Source organism: Cervus canadensis, chromosome 32 (genome assembly GCF_019320065.1).
Source record: "Cervus canadensis isolate Bull #8, Minnesota chromosome 32, ASM1932006v1, whole genome shotgun sequence".
Lineage (NCBI taxonomy): Eukaryota > Metazoa > Chordata > Mammalia > Artiodactyla > Cervidae > Cervus > Cervus canadensis.
In genome coordinates, this window is record NC_057417.1 from 37,260,960 (window position 1) to 37,273,180 (window position 12,221).

Here is a 12,221-nt window from a genome sequence, read left to right on the forward strand (position 1 = left end):
ATACAATAGGGTATTATTAACTACAGTTGCCATACCGTACATTAGATCTCCCCAACTTATTCATCTTATAATTAAAACTTTGTATCCTTTTAACGACCTCTTCCCATTACTCCCACCCTCCCCCCACCAACAAATGGGTTTATTGACTGCTTCCTGGGCTCTGGTTCAGTAATGAATTTGGACTTGAGCTCCTTGCCAGTGGGAAATGGTATACTGGTAACTCCTGACATGGAGCAGCACCTGAGCAAGCCGCCTATCACTTGGTTGATTACGATGAAGTGCCGACAGAAGCGGGTGCCCTGGGGGACCCCGTGGTTGCTGCACTTGACTGTTGCAGCAGTAGAGGTGACCACAAGGACTGTGACATGAGAAGGACTCCCCTGGGTGCGCCTGTTTGTTTGAAGAAAGAAAATGACAAGATCAGGCCTTTAAACTTTCAGCCTAAGTCATGCCCAGAGATCCAGGGATATTTTCTGTCTGCCATAAAATAATCATATAGCTGCAAAGCTGACAATGCTGAAAATCAAACACATAACTGAATGATGTATATTGTGGGATGACACTGTAAGTTGAGTTCACAGCCTCGAGAGATCTTTTCTGTGAAAGACATGGCATTGATTATGAAGGAGTGGAGCCAAAGCCTGGGGAAGTTTAGGTCGTCTTGGACCAAGTTGAGATCTTGAAACCCTGAGTCACTTGGAGTCTCCCTTGCCAGTGAAAGCAGACTGTTCTCTGATATCTGGGGAGAGTAGCCTTCCTGTGTTTGAATATCCCATAATAATTGCACCTGGAGCGGTTGTCTTGCAAGGGGAGGAGAGTTCTCCTCAAAGCCCACACCAGCCAGCCTTGCTACCCTCTAACACTGGTTGTCCCATAACTACAGTTAGATCAGCACACTGAAGGAGCAAGTACAAAGGCTGGCCTGGGAGGAACTCATTCATATGCCAAAAGAATTATGCCAGCAGAAAACTAGGGAATGTGTGTGGGAATGGATCTGAGGATGTTAGAATTAAGAGGATGGGATGGGATTTTTGGATCTAGTGAAGTTATTACTCTGGTCACACTTCCCAGCAAGCCTGTGTTTATTTCTTAATTTTATTTAGCAGACAGATCTTTTATTAAATGGCAGAGGATAATACACTCCTGAAACGTGGGAGCAGGCTGACTGCAAAGGAGTGGCTAAAACCTGTGTTTAAATGCCATTCATGCAGCTGAATGTTTCTTGGTTGGTTGGCTAAGCACTGAACTCAGTGGTGGCCTATGTTTAAGGGGATTAAGATTCAAGCATGTCCCTGGCATCATGTAAAGAAATGAACTCAGACTCTGCAAGATAGAAATGCTGCAGTGAGTCTGTCATATTTGATGAGCACACCCACCACCCCACTGAGAGTGCCCCGAGGACACTCCCTTTCATAAGGCAGGGAGAGACGTCAGTGAGGGAAACACTGGCAGCTGGATTGCTCTGTGGTCACTGTTCTCTGCGGGCCACATATGATGGTGGGAGATGCTGCACTGAGATGAAATTCCTGATTGGAGAAGGGATGACGGGACCCCAGGTGCCTGGGAAAGTAGGCCCAGAGCTGGAGGATCAGAAGAGTCTCATTCAGGGTTTTTAAAAGGAAAAGAGAACTATGTGCATATATACTATATATATAGTTGCTTCAGTTATGTGATGCTATGGACCTCCATGGGATTCTCCAGGCAAGAATACTGGAGTGGGTTGCCATTCCTGTCTCCAGGGGATCTTCCCAACCTAGGGATCGAATCTGTATTTCCTGTAGCTTCTGCATTGCAGGCAGATTCTTTACTACTGAGTCGCTGGGGAAGCCCATGAGATATATCAATTCAGTTCAGCCGCTCAGTCGTGTCCAACACTTTGCGACCCCATGGACTGCAGCACACTAGGCTTCCTTATCCATCATCATCTCCTGGAGCTTGCTCAAACTCATGTCCATCAAGTTGGTGATGCCATCCAACGATCTCATCCTCTGTCGTCCCCTTCTCCTCCTGTCTTCAGTCTTACCCAGCATCAGGGTCTTTTCCAATGAGTTAGTTCTTTGTATCAGGTGGCCAAAGTATTGGAGCTTCAGCTTCAGCATCAGTCCTTCCAATGAATATTCAGGATTGATTTCCTTTAGGATGGACTGGTTTGATCTCCTTGCAGTCCAAGGGACTCTCAAGAGTCTTCTCCAACACCACAGTTCAAAAGCATCAGTTCTTCAGTGCTCAGCTTTCTTTATGGTCCAACTCTCACATCCATAAATGACTACTGGAAAAACCATAGCTTTGACTAGATGGACCTTTGACGGCAAAGTAATATCTCTGCATATACACATATGACAAAGCCTCAGCGATCATTTCCTCTGTGGGTATGTAGTAGAAGAGGTTTCTAATTTTACTCTCCACCATGCCCTGAAGTTTGGGAGATTACTACCTTGAGGATGAACGCATAGATTGCATGGATTAAAAAAAGAGAAAACTTCATTATGGACTATTTCAAGCAAGAACTAAAGCAGAGAAAAATAATATAATGTGTTCAGTTAAGACATCACCTCATAGAAAAACTTGTTTTGTGTATACCTCGATCCAGTCCATTATCTTTTTTTCCACCTTTACTGAGATACAACTGACAAATAAAAATGATGTATATTGAAGGTATATAATGACGGTTTGATATATACATTTACATTGTAAAATATTTACCACAGTGAAGTTACTCAACACATCCATCACCTCACATATTACCTGATGTGTGTGATAAAAATGCTTAAGATCTCTCTTAGCAAATGTCATGTATACAGTACAATACTATTAATTGTAGTCACTTCCCAGCCCACTATTTTAAAGCACATTGGCTGTCACATAATTTAATCTCTAAATAACTGGCTAGGTTTATAAAAAATAAAGACTTTAAAAAAATATAAGTAACCATAATGCAATTAATACATCTAGAAAAATGAATATTTCTATATCAAGTAGAATGGATGGTTGTTAAAACAACGTAAAGAATGCAAGCCCTCCTTTGACATCTGAAAACGTGCATGTCTTTATGGGAAAATTAAAGCTTGCTAGACTTCAGTTCAGGGTGACGGCTGGTTGAGTAGCCCCCCCGGGGGCGCTTAATTTCCGATTCGGGTAAGTAGACAGCCGACTTCTTTTAACTTTTCCCCCCTCCTCTAGAAGGTTTAAAATACAACCCTTTCTACCCCGGGTGGGACTCGAACCCACAATCCCTGGCTTAGGAGGCCAATGCCTTATCCATTAGGCCACCGGGGCTGACGAAAGGCTTTGTTCGACAGTCTTAGACCAGTCTCTCTAGTACCTCCCAGCGGTTCCGTACAGCGTCCCCGCTCCAGTTTGGCCTGATTTTGGTCCTCCTGACAACCGTATGCTACTGGTACATCCGCTCAGATCCTGCGCGCCCCCGAGCATCGCGGGACCCCGGGGAGACCGCGCATGCGCGAAGGAAGCTGCTCAAAGACCTAGGGTAGCAGTTAGCTCCGCTGTCTTGACTGGGATACTATCCTCGCTTAGGGTGCAGAAAGTCTGGGCATCAAATCCCGGATGAGCTCTTTCCCCCTTCTTTTAGGAGAATCTACGTCCCGTGAGAACTAGCATCAAGAAGGAGTTCGCTAAGGCAAAATGTGGGCTTGAAGGGGAGAGAGGGAACAGCCGGGAGCTTGGGAAAAGCGTCGGTCATGACCTTCATCCTTCTCCCCACCTTGCCTCTTAGACCGAGAGTGTTTCATAGTCCCAAGTCTAGGCGGTTTTTAGCAGAGCCCAGTGGCCTTAGGTCTTGGTCCTAAGGACCCTCCGTGATGGCTCTGTTATGGCCAGCTAGCTCAGTGTGTAGAGTGTGGAACTGTAATATCAGAGAGCCCGGCGTTTACTCTCCTATCAGAAGATGGGCATTCTTTCCCCTCTCGAAGATATTTGACATTGTGGTTACCAGAAGTGGGGTCGGGGGAGGCGCGAGCTGAATTAGATGAAGGTAGTCAAAAGGTACAAACTTCCAGCAAAAAGAAGTACCAGAGACGCAGTATACAACATACTAAAGACAACTAACACTGCTGTGTTAGAACAGCTCATCTTTAGAGTTAAGAGAGTAAATCCCGAATTCTCATCACAAGGATGATGAATGGTCACTAAACCATGATTGTGATAATGATTGTGATGTATGTAAATTGAATCATTATGTTGTACACCTTAAACTTATACAGGGCTGTATGTCAATTACATCTCAGTAAAAGTGGGGGAAATAATTAAAATGTTTATCTTAGTGAAACTTCTCTTTTGTTTATGAGTCCTTAGCAAACCACTGAAACATCACGAAACTGAAAAAGGAGACAGTGACACTCCCCATGACCTCAAGATTACCTGCACCCTCCACTGGGTACAGGCTCATCTGCCATTCCCCCAGCGTCTTCCCTGGGGGGAGAAGGTCCCATCGCCTTGGTCATTCCACTTAGCCAGAAATTCCTTGGCGAGAACTTGGTTCTGCAGGGACAGTCATTTTTTCTGGGTAAAATGATGGCTCAATCCTGGGCATATTCTTTACATTTAAATTTTAAATATACATTCACACTAATCATTTAAGGGTATATTCACTGCAAGAAATCGAAATAATCTATTTAATTTTAAAACATTTTTTAGTGTTTAGATATATGCATAACATTAAATTTGCCATTTTGACCATTTTTAGTGTACATTTTAGTGGCATCAGTTACATTTACAGTATTGCGCAACCATCATCATTACTATTTCCAAAACTTTTTCATCACAATACTCTTTTGTATTTTTCTTTCTTTCTTTTATATTTTTAAATGCCCCTGACCCGTTGAGGGTGGGCCACCCCGCAGAAGTCCAACCCCTCATCTGTCGCAGTTCTAGTCATCTGAACTATATTCATGCAGCCAGTCGCCCCTGGGCTCCTGGGACTCCTGGCCGGGGTTCCAGGGTCAGCAGTCCGCCCGGGTTTGATCAGCGTAGGTCTCCCCACAGTGCCCAAGGGTTCACCCTGGGTCCCGAGCCCCTTAGCATCAGGGATGCATCTGAGGGGCAGGAGGGAGTGTGGCTGACAGCCAGAGGGTCCTAGGCTTGCGTAAGGAGCAGTTGGGAGACACGGAAAATTTTAAATCTAAGGAAGAAAACTGAACCCTGCAACGACCACGAAGGGACTCGAACCCTCAATCTTCTGATCCGGAATCAGACGCCTTATCCATTAGGCCACGCGGCCTTGCGCAGGACAGTCTCTCAGCTTTTCTTATAAACCTTTTTGCAAGCGCCTGCGCAGTGCCGCCCCCGAATGAGCATGCGCACACTGGTCTGGCGCCCTGCCCCCCGGGACTCCTGGTGAGCCGGGCTCTGAGCCCGCAGCTGAGCAGCGCAACTGAGCGCCGCTGAGGTGGCCATGCAACTCAGAGTTCGAGCCCGCGTGAAGCTGCCCAAGCCCCTCCTGTCCCGAGAACTCCTGATCTCTTCTCCCACGAGCCCCAGGCCCACGCTGGGGCGGGGCTGCCCGCTGCTCCCGCAGCCCCTTTGCTTCCCCTATCGCAGCACCACTAAACCTGCCATCCGACCCCGTCCGCGGCCCCAGCGTGTGGTGCGGGTGGGGTGGGGGTGCTGGGAGAGTGCTGTGGACCCTGGGCTGTCCCTTCCCAGGTCATCCAGCGCCGCCTAGCCCACGTGGGGGTTTCTTAGTCCTCCCCTTCTTCCCTCGATGGGCCCGGCCTCCGAAGTGCCCGGCGCTCCATACATCATCTCGCTTATTGTCCTAGTTCCCTGCATGCGAGCGCTCTTCACGTGTCCAGCGATCACCACGTTTATTCCATGCCAGCCGAGCTTCCTGTGCTATCGCGCCGTTTTTGGGAGAGGAAACCGAGCGATGGACGGGGTTACTGGTGGTGCTGGTGTGCGGCCCCCCACTGTCAGCACCCCTGGGTGGCCGCGGGGGTGGTCAGACCTGCAGGCAGAGCCGGCGCCTCAGGGAGCTGCGGATCTCCAGACAGGCCTTGCGGCGCTCATCACAGTCGGGACCCAGCACGTCCAGCTCACACACCTGCCGATTGACCTGTGTGGATCACACTCAGCCTGTGCCTGGGACGGCCAGGTTGCCCACGCCCGCGCCCAGCCTGGCACCCAGTGTATTGCGAGGCCTGAAGTTTCAAGTGCTGCCTTGACATCTTTGGGGCTCACAGGCCCCTGCGGTTTCCCCTGCTCTTGTCAGATGTGCCTCCCACCCATCAGGGAAGGCCCCCCTCGCGGCTAGTTCCCCCACCAACCAGACCAGATACACTCCACCCCCGCTATCATCCTGAAGGGCTTCAGTTCCCTGCCAACATGTGAAATTATTGCAACAAGTACCCCATGTCCTGTGTCTACAAGGCCTGAGTCTATAGCCCCTGTTGCTTCTCTCTGCTCCCCAAGGCAACCCTGAGTGGCCTGCATGGCCTGAGGTGTCCTAGCCCCCAGCTGTGAGCATATGTGGCTAATAACTGCTGGCTGTGTCTCTGTCTGGTGTCAGGTGTTCTGTGTTCAACATCTCATGTTTCTGAGGGCAAAGGAATTCCTCCCTCAGCAAAAGGATGATAGGAGGTGATCAGAACACCGGAGTTGAGAAGAAGATTGAATCCAGCCCCTCTCCCCAAGCTACCCTCCCTACCCTGCAACTCACCTCAGTCATCAGCTCTAGGAGGTCTGCCTTGGGGTCGGCTCTGAGGACCTCCACCAGCGTCTGGATAAAGTCTGAGCCCTTCTCATCCCGATAGGCTACACAGCCTAGGTCAGGGGACCAGGGCCAGAAGGTCACAACTGGTCCCCTTCCAGTTGCCTTCCAGTCCCCAGGGGCCTATTGTCAGTGGAAGTGGGGGCAAGTACACAAGACCCCAGGGCTTGGGGTATGGAGCAGCACCTTCTTGCTTCTGGATCAAGTTGTTGCTTAATGTTTGTGGAGTGGATATACCATGGATTCAATGTGGAACAAACATTCACTGTGAACCCACTACGTGCCAGGCCCTGAGGAAGACAGAACTGTCCTGCCCGCATGGACCTTACAACCTAGAGGAGAGGAGTCAAGTCGAGTGCTTAGCAGAGCCAGCCCTCGGTTTGTGCGCTCCATGTTACTATTGTCACAAATAATAAATATGGAAGGAAGATGGCTTAACTGCAATGTGGCTGCACCCCAACAGCCAAGCCCCAGATGTCCCTAACGCCACTTCAGATCTCTGGCCAGGAGGTTGGGCTCTGTGTAACTGGGTTTCATGATGACCTTACCTTCAGCGGCTGCATAGACCATCAGCACATCTGCTTGGTTAGGGCTCCCTGGAGTGGGGCCCCTGGAGGAGTTGCCTGCAAGAGGGAGCAACGCCTTTTACCCAGCATCCTGGGACTCCATCTGCCCCGAGGGCCCCCTCAAGTCTGGCTCAAGGGCATACAAGGCAGTAGAAAGAGGGCAGGGCAGAAAAGACAGATCTGATTTCAAATCTCAGCCCTGCCACTTACCAGCTATGTGACCTGAGAAGAGCTATTTTCCCTTCCTGTCTCCAGGGCTGTTTCGGGCTCAAGTAGGGGAAAAAACTCTCAATTTTCAAAGGTCCTTACCCTTTAGGAAGGTTTCCCTTTCTGTCCTCTTGGCAAAGAGAGGAGGGAGGTGGCAGCAGGATCCCAGCTCAGAGCCCCGGAAATGCCCTCCTGGCAGCTTCCCCACCAGCCCTATCCAAGCCCTCAGGTAGGCAGACCCACCTTGCTCATCAGCACAGACATGGAGGACATCGGCCTGGGAGGGGGTGGCTGGAGGTGCCCGCAGCCAGCGTCTGAACCAGGGGAGAGCTGCAGGTCCCACTCCCGCATCCCTGTGCCCTGGGGACGGAGGGGACAGTTGGGTCCTTTCACTCCGAAGACACCCCGGGGTGCTTCCAGGGCCCCAGCCCCCACCCCCCAGAGCTTCTGGGCCGGCCTGCCAGGCTGGAAATACTCAGAGCACTGACTGACACGTGTTGAGGGTGAAGGCTCAGGCTCACGGACATGACCTCTAGGAGAGGCTGGGAGGCGGGCAGGAGAAGGGCAGTGCTCAGGCTTTCTGGAGGAGGTGAACAGCAAGTCCTGGGAGGCTGAGCGCAGGATGAGGAGAGGTAGGGCAGTAGGAGGCGGGCCTCCAGGGTGGGCCGGGGGCCTGCTCACCCCCACGGCAAGCCTGAAGCAGGAAGATCTTGGGGCGGCCCTGCAGTGCCCCACAGCAGCTCAGCTCCTGCACAAGCGCCTCCAGATGCCCCTCTTGCCCGTCAGCCCCCAGAAGCTGCCCCTGAGGGCCCCCGTGGGCCATGAGGGCCACAAGGGCACAGCTCACGGGGCCCCTGTGGGCGTCCAGCCACTTCCGGAACTGGGCCATCTCCTCCTGGAAAGCCTGGGGACGGGATGAGATTGGGCCTGAGCCAGTGTCACGGCCTCCCTAGTACCTGGCTCCCCGCCTCTGGGTGGTTTCTGTAGTCCTCAGCCCACACTACCTCCCACCTCCTGCCAGCCTCAGGCCGTGGGGGAGCAAGACCTTTTTCTAACCAACCCCCCTTGCTGCAAAGCCTATCACGGACTCATTGGAGGAGATGTGGGTCCAGCTTCTTGCAGCTGGTTCTCGGATCGCCACGGAGAAGTTGCACCAAAAAGTTAAGAGCCATGAGGGGAGAGCAGTGAGCTGACAGCTGTCTGGGAAGGAACCAGAGACCCTCCCAGGAAAAGCCTGAGGGTCCAGCTAGAGCCTTGAGCAGGGGCCAGCGTGGGAGGCGGCAGGGGCCGAAGAGACTGGACTTCCAGGGGCTAGGGAAGGGGGTTCGCAAAGATGCGTGCATACAAGAGGGAGGATGGGGGTGCGTTTCCTGCCCATGGTTGGTACAAGGCCCAGGAGAGAGTCCCCAGGGCCCCGTGGGGGCACCCTTCCTCCAGTGGGTCTGGGCTCCCCTCACCTGGGCTGCAGGGTCTGTCCGCAGGGCAGTCTCGAAGCCCAGGGCCTGGCACAGGCCCCCCAGTGCCTCCACATCATGCTGGGCCCCCAGCCGGCCCTGGGTCACAGCCAGCAGGAGGGCGGCCCTGGCCCCGGACAGGTCATACTGAGCGCTGGGGCCGGGCTCTGGCTGCAGACAGGACTAAGTGGGTTCAACGCAGTTGGAGGACCTCCCGGCTCCTTGTCCCCGCCCAGGTCTCCCCACGCCTCCATCGCACTCAAAACTGCTGCCATGTGGTTGGACACCCGCCCTGCCCCCTCACCTCAGGCCCCCAGGGCTCCTCATTCCCTAGGCACAGTGCCCCCCGCAAGGAGCTCCGAAGCACCGGGCAGTAGGCAGCCCCTGCCGACTCTTGAGCTGTCCTGGAGAAGACCTAGGGGCAGAGGACTCTTCAGGCGGCCGCTCTGTGGGGGTGGGCTATGGGGGCGCCCTGGCTCCAGGGCACAGCTTGGCCAGGCTCTTTGGGATTCCCTGCCAGAATGGAGGGAGGAGGAGACATGAAAGAAAGGGAAGGCTCGAGGGAGGTCCTAGTCAAGCTCAGGGTCACAGAATTCCAGAACGTTGGTGGCCGCAGGGAGACAGTGGCTGAGCCATTAGCCACTCTGCCCCCTGGCCCAGCACAGAGGCAGAGTGCTCCCAGAGCGGGTCAGGGCCCATCCGGGAAGGCCCATGGGGTGGGCACCACCTAGGGAGAACTGTGGAGCAGAGCTGGGGCCCACCCTCACCTCTGGGGTCAGCCAATGACCACCTACTGCCCAGTGAGAACTTAGGGCCTCAAGACCAGACCTGATCCCCAGGGACCCACAGGTCTGATGGGACCGTCACAGCCAGGTGAGCATGAACAGGGGTGGATGGGAATTCAAGCATCCGCCCTTGGGTGATGAGGGGCACAGCCGACGCATGGAGGGTCTGTGCCAGGCTGGGATGACCGGGGGTGGGTGGGGGCGGGACTCCAAGCAGAGGGAGCAGCCTGGGCACAGGCACGGAGCAGAGCAGATGCTGGAAAACCTGGGGTGCCCTTAGTGGGTTAGGACAGGCATGGGAGGAGGTGGGAGGCGAGGCTTAGAGGCTGTGTGTAGACAACAAGCCTTATTGTGGCATGAATGGGGGGTAATGGGTTCAGGTGGGGATGAGACCGGACCTGGGCCAGGGTCACGGCCTCCCCAGTTCCTGGCGGCCCTCCCTCTGGGTGGTTTCTCTGGCCCCCTAGAGAACACATCGGCGCCGTCGTCCCCCCTTCCAGGACGCCCCTCCTGGGCCTTCACCTCTGTTAGCAGCTGCAGCAGTGACCAGTGAGGATGGCGGCCGCAGAGCTCGCCCAGGCTGGCGAGGAAGGCCCCAGGCTCAGGGACAGCTGGGTGGAGAAGCAGCAGTACACGGGCCTGGAGGGAAGGTCTCGGCCCTCTTGCCCACCCCCACCCCCACTCTGTCCGGCCCCCACCAGGAGCCCCGGCCGGCCCGCTCACCCCCGGGAGCACTGGAGAGCAGCAGGAAGACCTTGGGGCGGCCCCACAGGGCCTTGCAGCGGCTCAGCTCCCGGAACAACTGCTGCGACTGCCTCAGCTGCCGGCGGGGGGCCACCAAGGCCACAAAAGCACAGCCCACCGGGCCCCCATGGGCATCCAGCCGCTCCCGGAACCTCGTCAGCTCCCAACGGAAGCCCTGGGGCAGAAGTGAGTGCCAGCCTGAGTGCAGGGAGGCCCCCGGCGGGGCTGAGGGCAGAGGTCGGGGGCGGGGGGCAGGGGAGGGCTCACCTGGATGGAGGACTCCTGCCTCTGGCAGCTCTCAAAGCCCAGGGTCTGGAACACGCCCTCCAGGAGAGCGACCGTAGAGGCTGACACCTCAGGGCTGCAGAGGGCCAGGGCCACCCTTGGGCCCTTCACGCTGTACTTACCCTGGGAAGGCAAGGCCAGAATTGGGCCGGGGTAGGGTTCAACTGGGAGCCAGCGATGGGCTAGGCCAGCCAGCACCTACCTTTCTTCCCAGGCTCTCCCGAGCATCAGCCACCTGCGAGGCCACCTGCAGCATCCCAGCCACCAAGAAAGCCATGGGGGTGACGTGGGGGCTTCCTTCAAACAGCTCCAGTGCCAATGCTCTGGATCCCAAGGCCCGGCCTCTCTCCGAGTCTTATCCCATCAGCTCTGTTTATGAGCGGAGCTGGACTCTGACCCCTGCCCTGGAACCCTGGGTCCTGGACACCCCCAGGCCCTGCTGTTCCCTGGCTCCCATGGGCTACTTCCTGCCTGGCACTAACACACCCCCACCTGCGCCAGGAGCCTGTGCACAGTCTATTCTTAGCTTCTGGCCCACCTGCTATCTGATCTCGTTACACTCTGGTGTCTCCCTTCTGAGCCGCCTCCAGCACCGAAAATATTCATTCCCTGCCCCCGCCACCCCCCACCCCTACTCACTCATTCAGGGCACGTATGGGAGCCTGCCCACACCGCAACTGCCAGCCTGGGGGCATGGGGAGCAGCGAAGGGCACCGCCCCAGAGACAGGAACCCCTGGCTGAACCCTGCTCTCCAGGGAGAGCCCCGTGGCTTCATCAGGGAAATGGGGTCCATCCAGCGACCTCGGGTTGAAGCCTGGGTTACATGGCGGCCAGAGAGGCAGGCGCACAGACTGGGGGACAACACATCTTGCCTCCTCGGCTCACCCCCAGTCTCGCAGGTGGCCCCGAGGCCACCACCTGCTGAATTGCAAAGGCCTTGGCGGGGTAGAAGGTGATCTCAGCACACACCCACCAGCTCCACAGGGGCCCGGGCCCGGGCCAGGCAGGGGAGGGTCAGATGTGAAAGGATGCACGGGGCCCGCTCCATCTCAGCAGCACTCCCTCCCTAGGGGTCTGAGCACAGGGTCCAGCTGAGAGCTCCGGGGCCCCCGTGGGCAGCACAAGCCCCTGCCCTGACTAGTCATGGGGTCCGAGCTGTCTGATTTCATCAAGGGACAGAGGGAGGGCCCCGGTGAAAACCCTAGCTCCCAGTTAGCCGCCCACTCTCCTGTGGGTAAGGAGGGGTGTGCCAGCTGTCCCACCGAGCTGTCCTCAGACGGGGCAGGCACTGGCTGACACGGGGATGCCCCTGGGGCCCAGGCCGCCCGGAAGCTGAGACGGTGGCCCCACCCGATGACTGTCCAGCACCACGGGCTACCAGGACCACCAGGTCAGGAGGCCCAGGCCCCCCTGCCCCCCCGGCCCAGCGGCCACCTAAAGAACAAGAGCAGCTCG

General features: G+C 55.3%; 1 protein-coding gene and 2 non-coding genes across 4 annotated transcripts; all 3 read right to left on the reverse strand.

Moving 5' to 3' along the window:
- Window positions 1-3,203: 3,203 nt before the first annotated feature.
- TRNAR-CCU lies at window positions 3,204-3,276 on the reverse strand. The gene has a single exon. It is a non-coding gene; the product is annotated as a tRNA-Arg (tRNA).
- Window positions 3,277-4,660: 1,384 nt separating this feature from the next.
- Window positions 4,661-11,343, reverse strand: LOC122433418 (caspase-14-like). 2 transcript variants are annotated; one of them, XM_043456320.1, is made up of 11 exons: window positions 10,968-11,343; window positions 10,748-10,888; window positions 10,460-10,655; window positions 10,259-10,347; window positions 9,256-9,366; window positions 8,955-9,122; window positions 8,179-8,401; window positions 7,741-7,857; window positions 7,273-7,347; window positions 6,674-6,777; window positions 4,661-6,058 (listed from the first exon to the last, which is right to left on the reverse strand). In XM_043456320.1, exons 1-11 carry the CDS (start codon window positions 11,040-11,042, stop codon window positions 5,957-5,959), a joined length of 1,401 nt encoding a protein of 466 aa, XP_043312255.1. In that variant the 5' UTR covers window positions 11,043-11,343; the 3' UTR covers window positions 4,661-5,956. The 2 variants fall into 2 exon arrangements, with proteins under 2 accessions (XP_043312255.1, XP_043312254.1); XM_043456319.1 differs by having other exon boundaries at window positions 4,661-6,070.
- On the reverse strand, window positions 5,164-5,236 carry TRNAR-CCG. Its single transcript has one exon. It is a non-coding gene; the product is annotated as a tRNA-Arg (tRNA).
- Window positions 11,344-12,221: the final 878 nt, after the last annotated feature.

What these genes read in the sequence shown, in the direction of transcription:
- LOC122433418 (XM_043456319.1), bottom strand. Translation starts at nt 11,042, where the DNA reads ATGGCTTTCTTGGTGGCTGGGATGCTGCAGGTGGCCTCGCAGGTGGCT. An exon ending in TGTCTGTGCTGATGAGCAAG is followed by an intron (nt 7,348 to 7,740) that starts GTGGGTCTGCCT and finishes TCCCTCTTGCAG; the next exon opens with GCAACTCCTCCAGGGGCCCC. An exon ending in TCCTAGAGCTGATGACTGAG is followed by an intron (nt 6,071 to 6,673) that starts GTGAGTTGCAGG and finishes TGATCCACACAG; the next exon opens with GTCAATCGGCAGGTGTGTGA.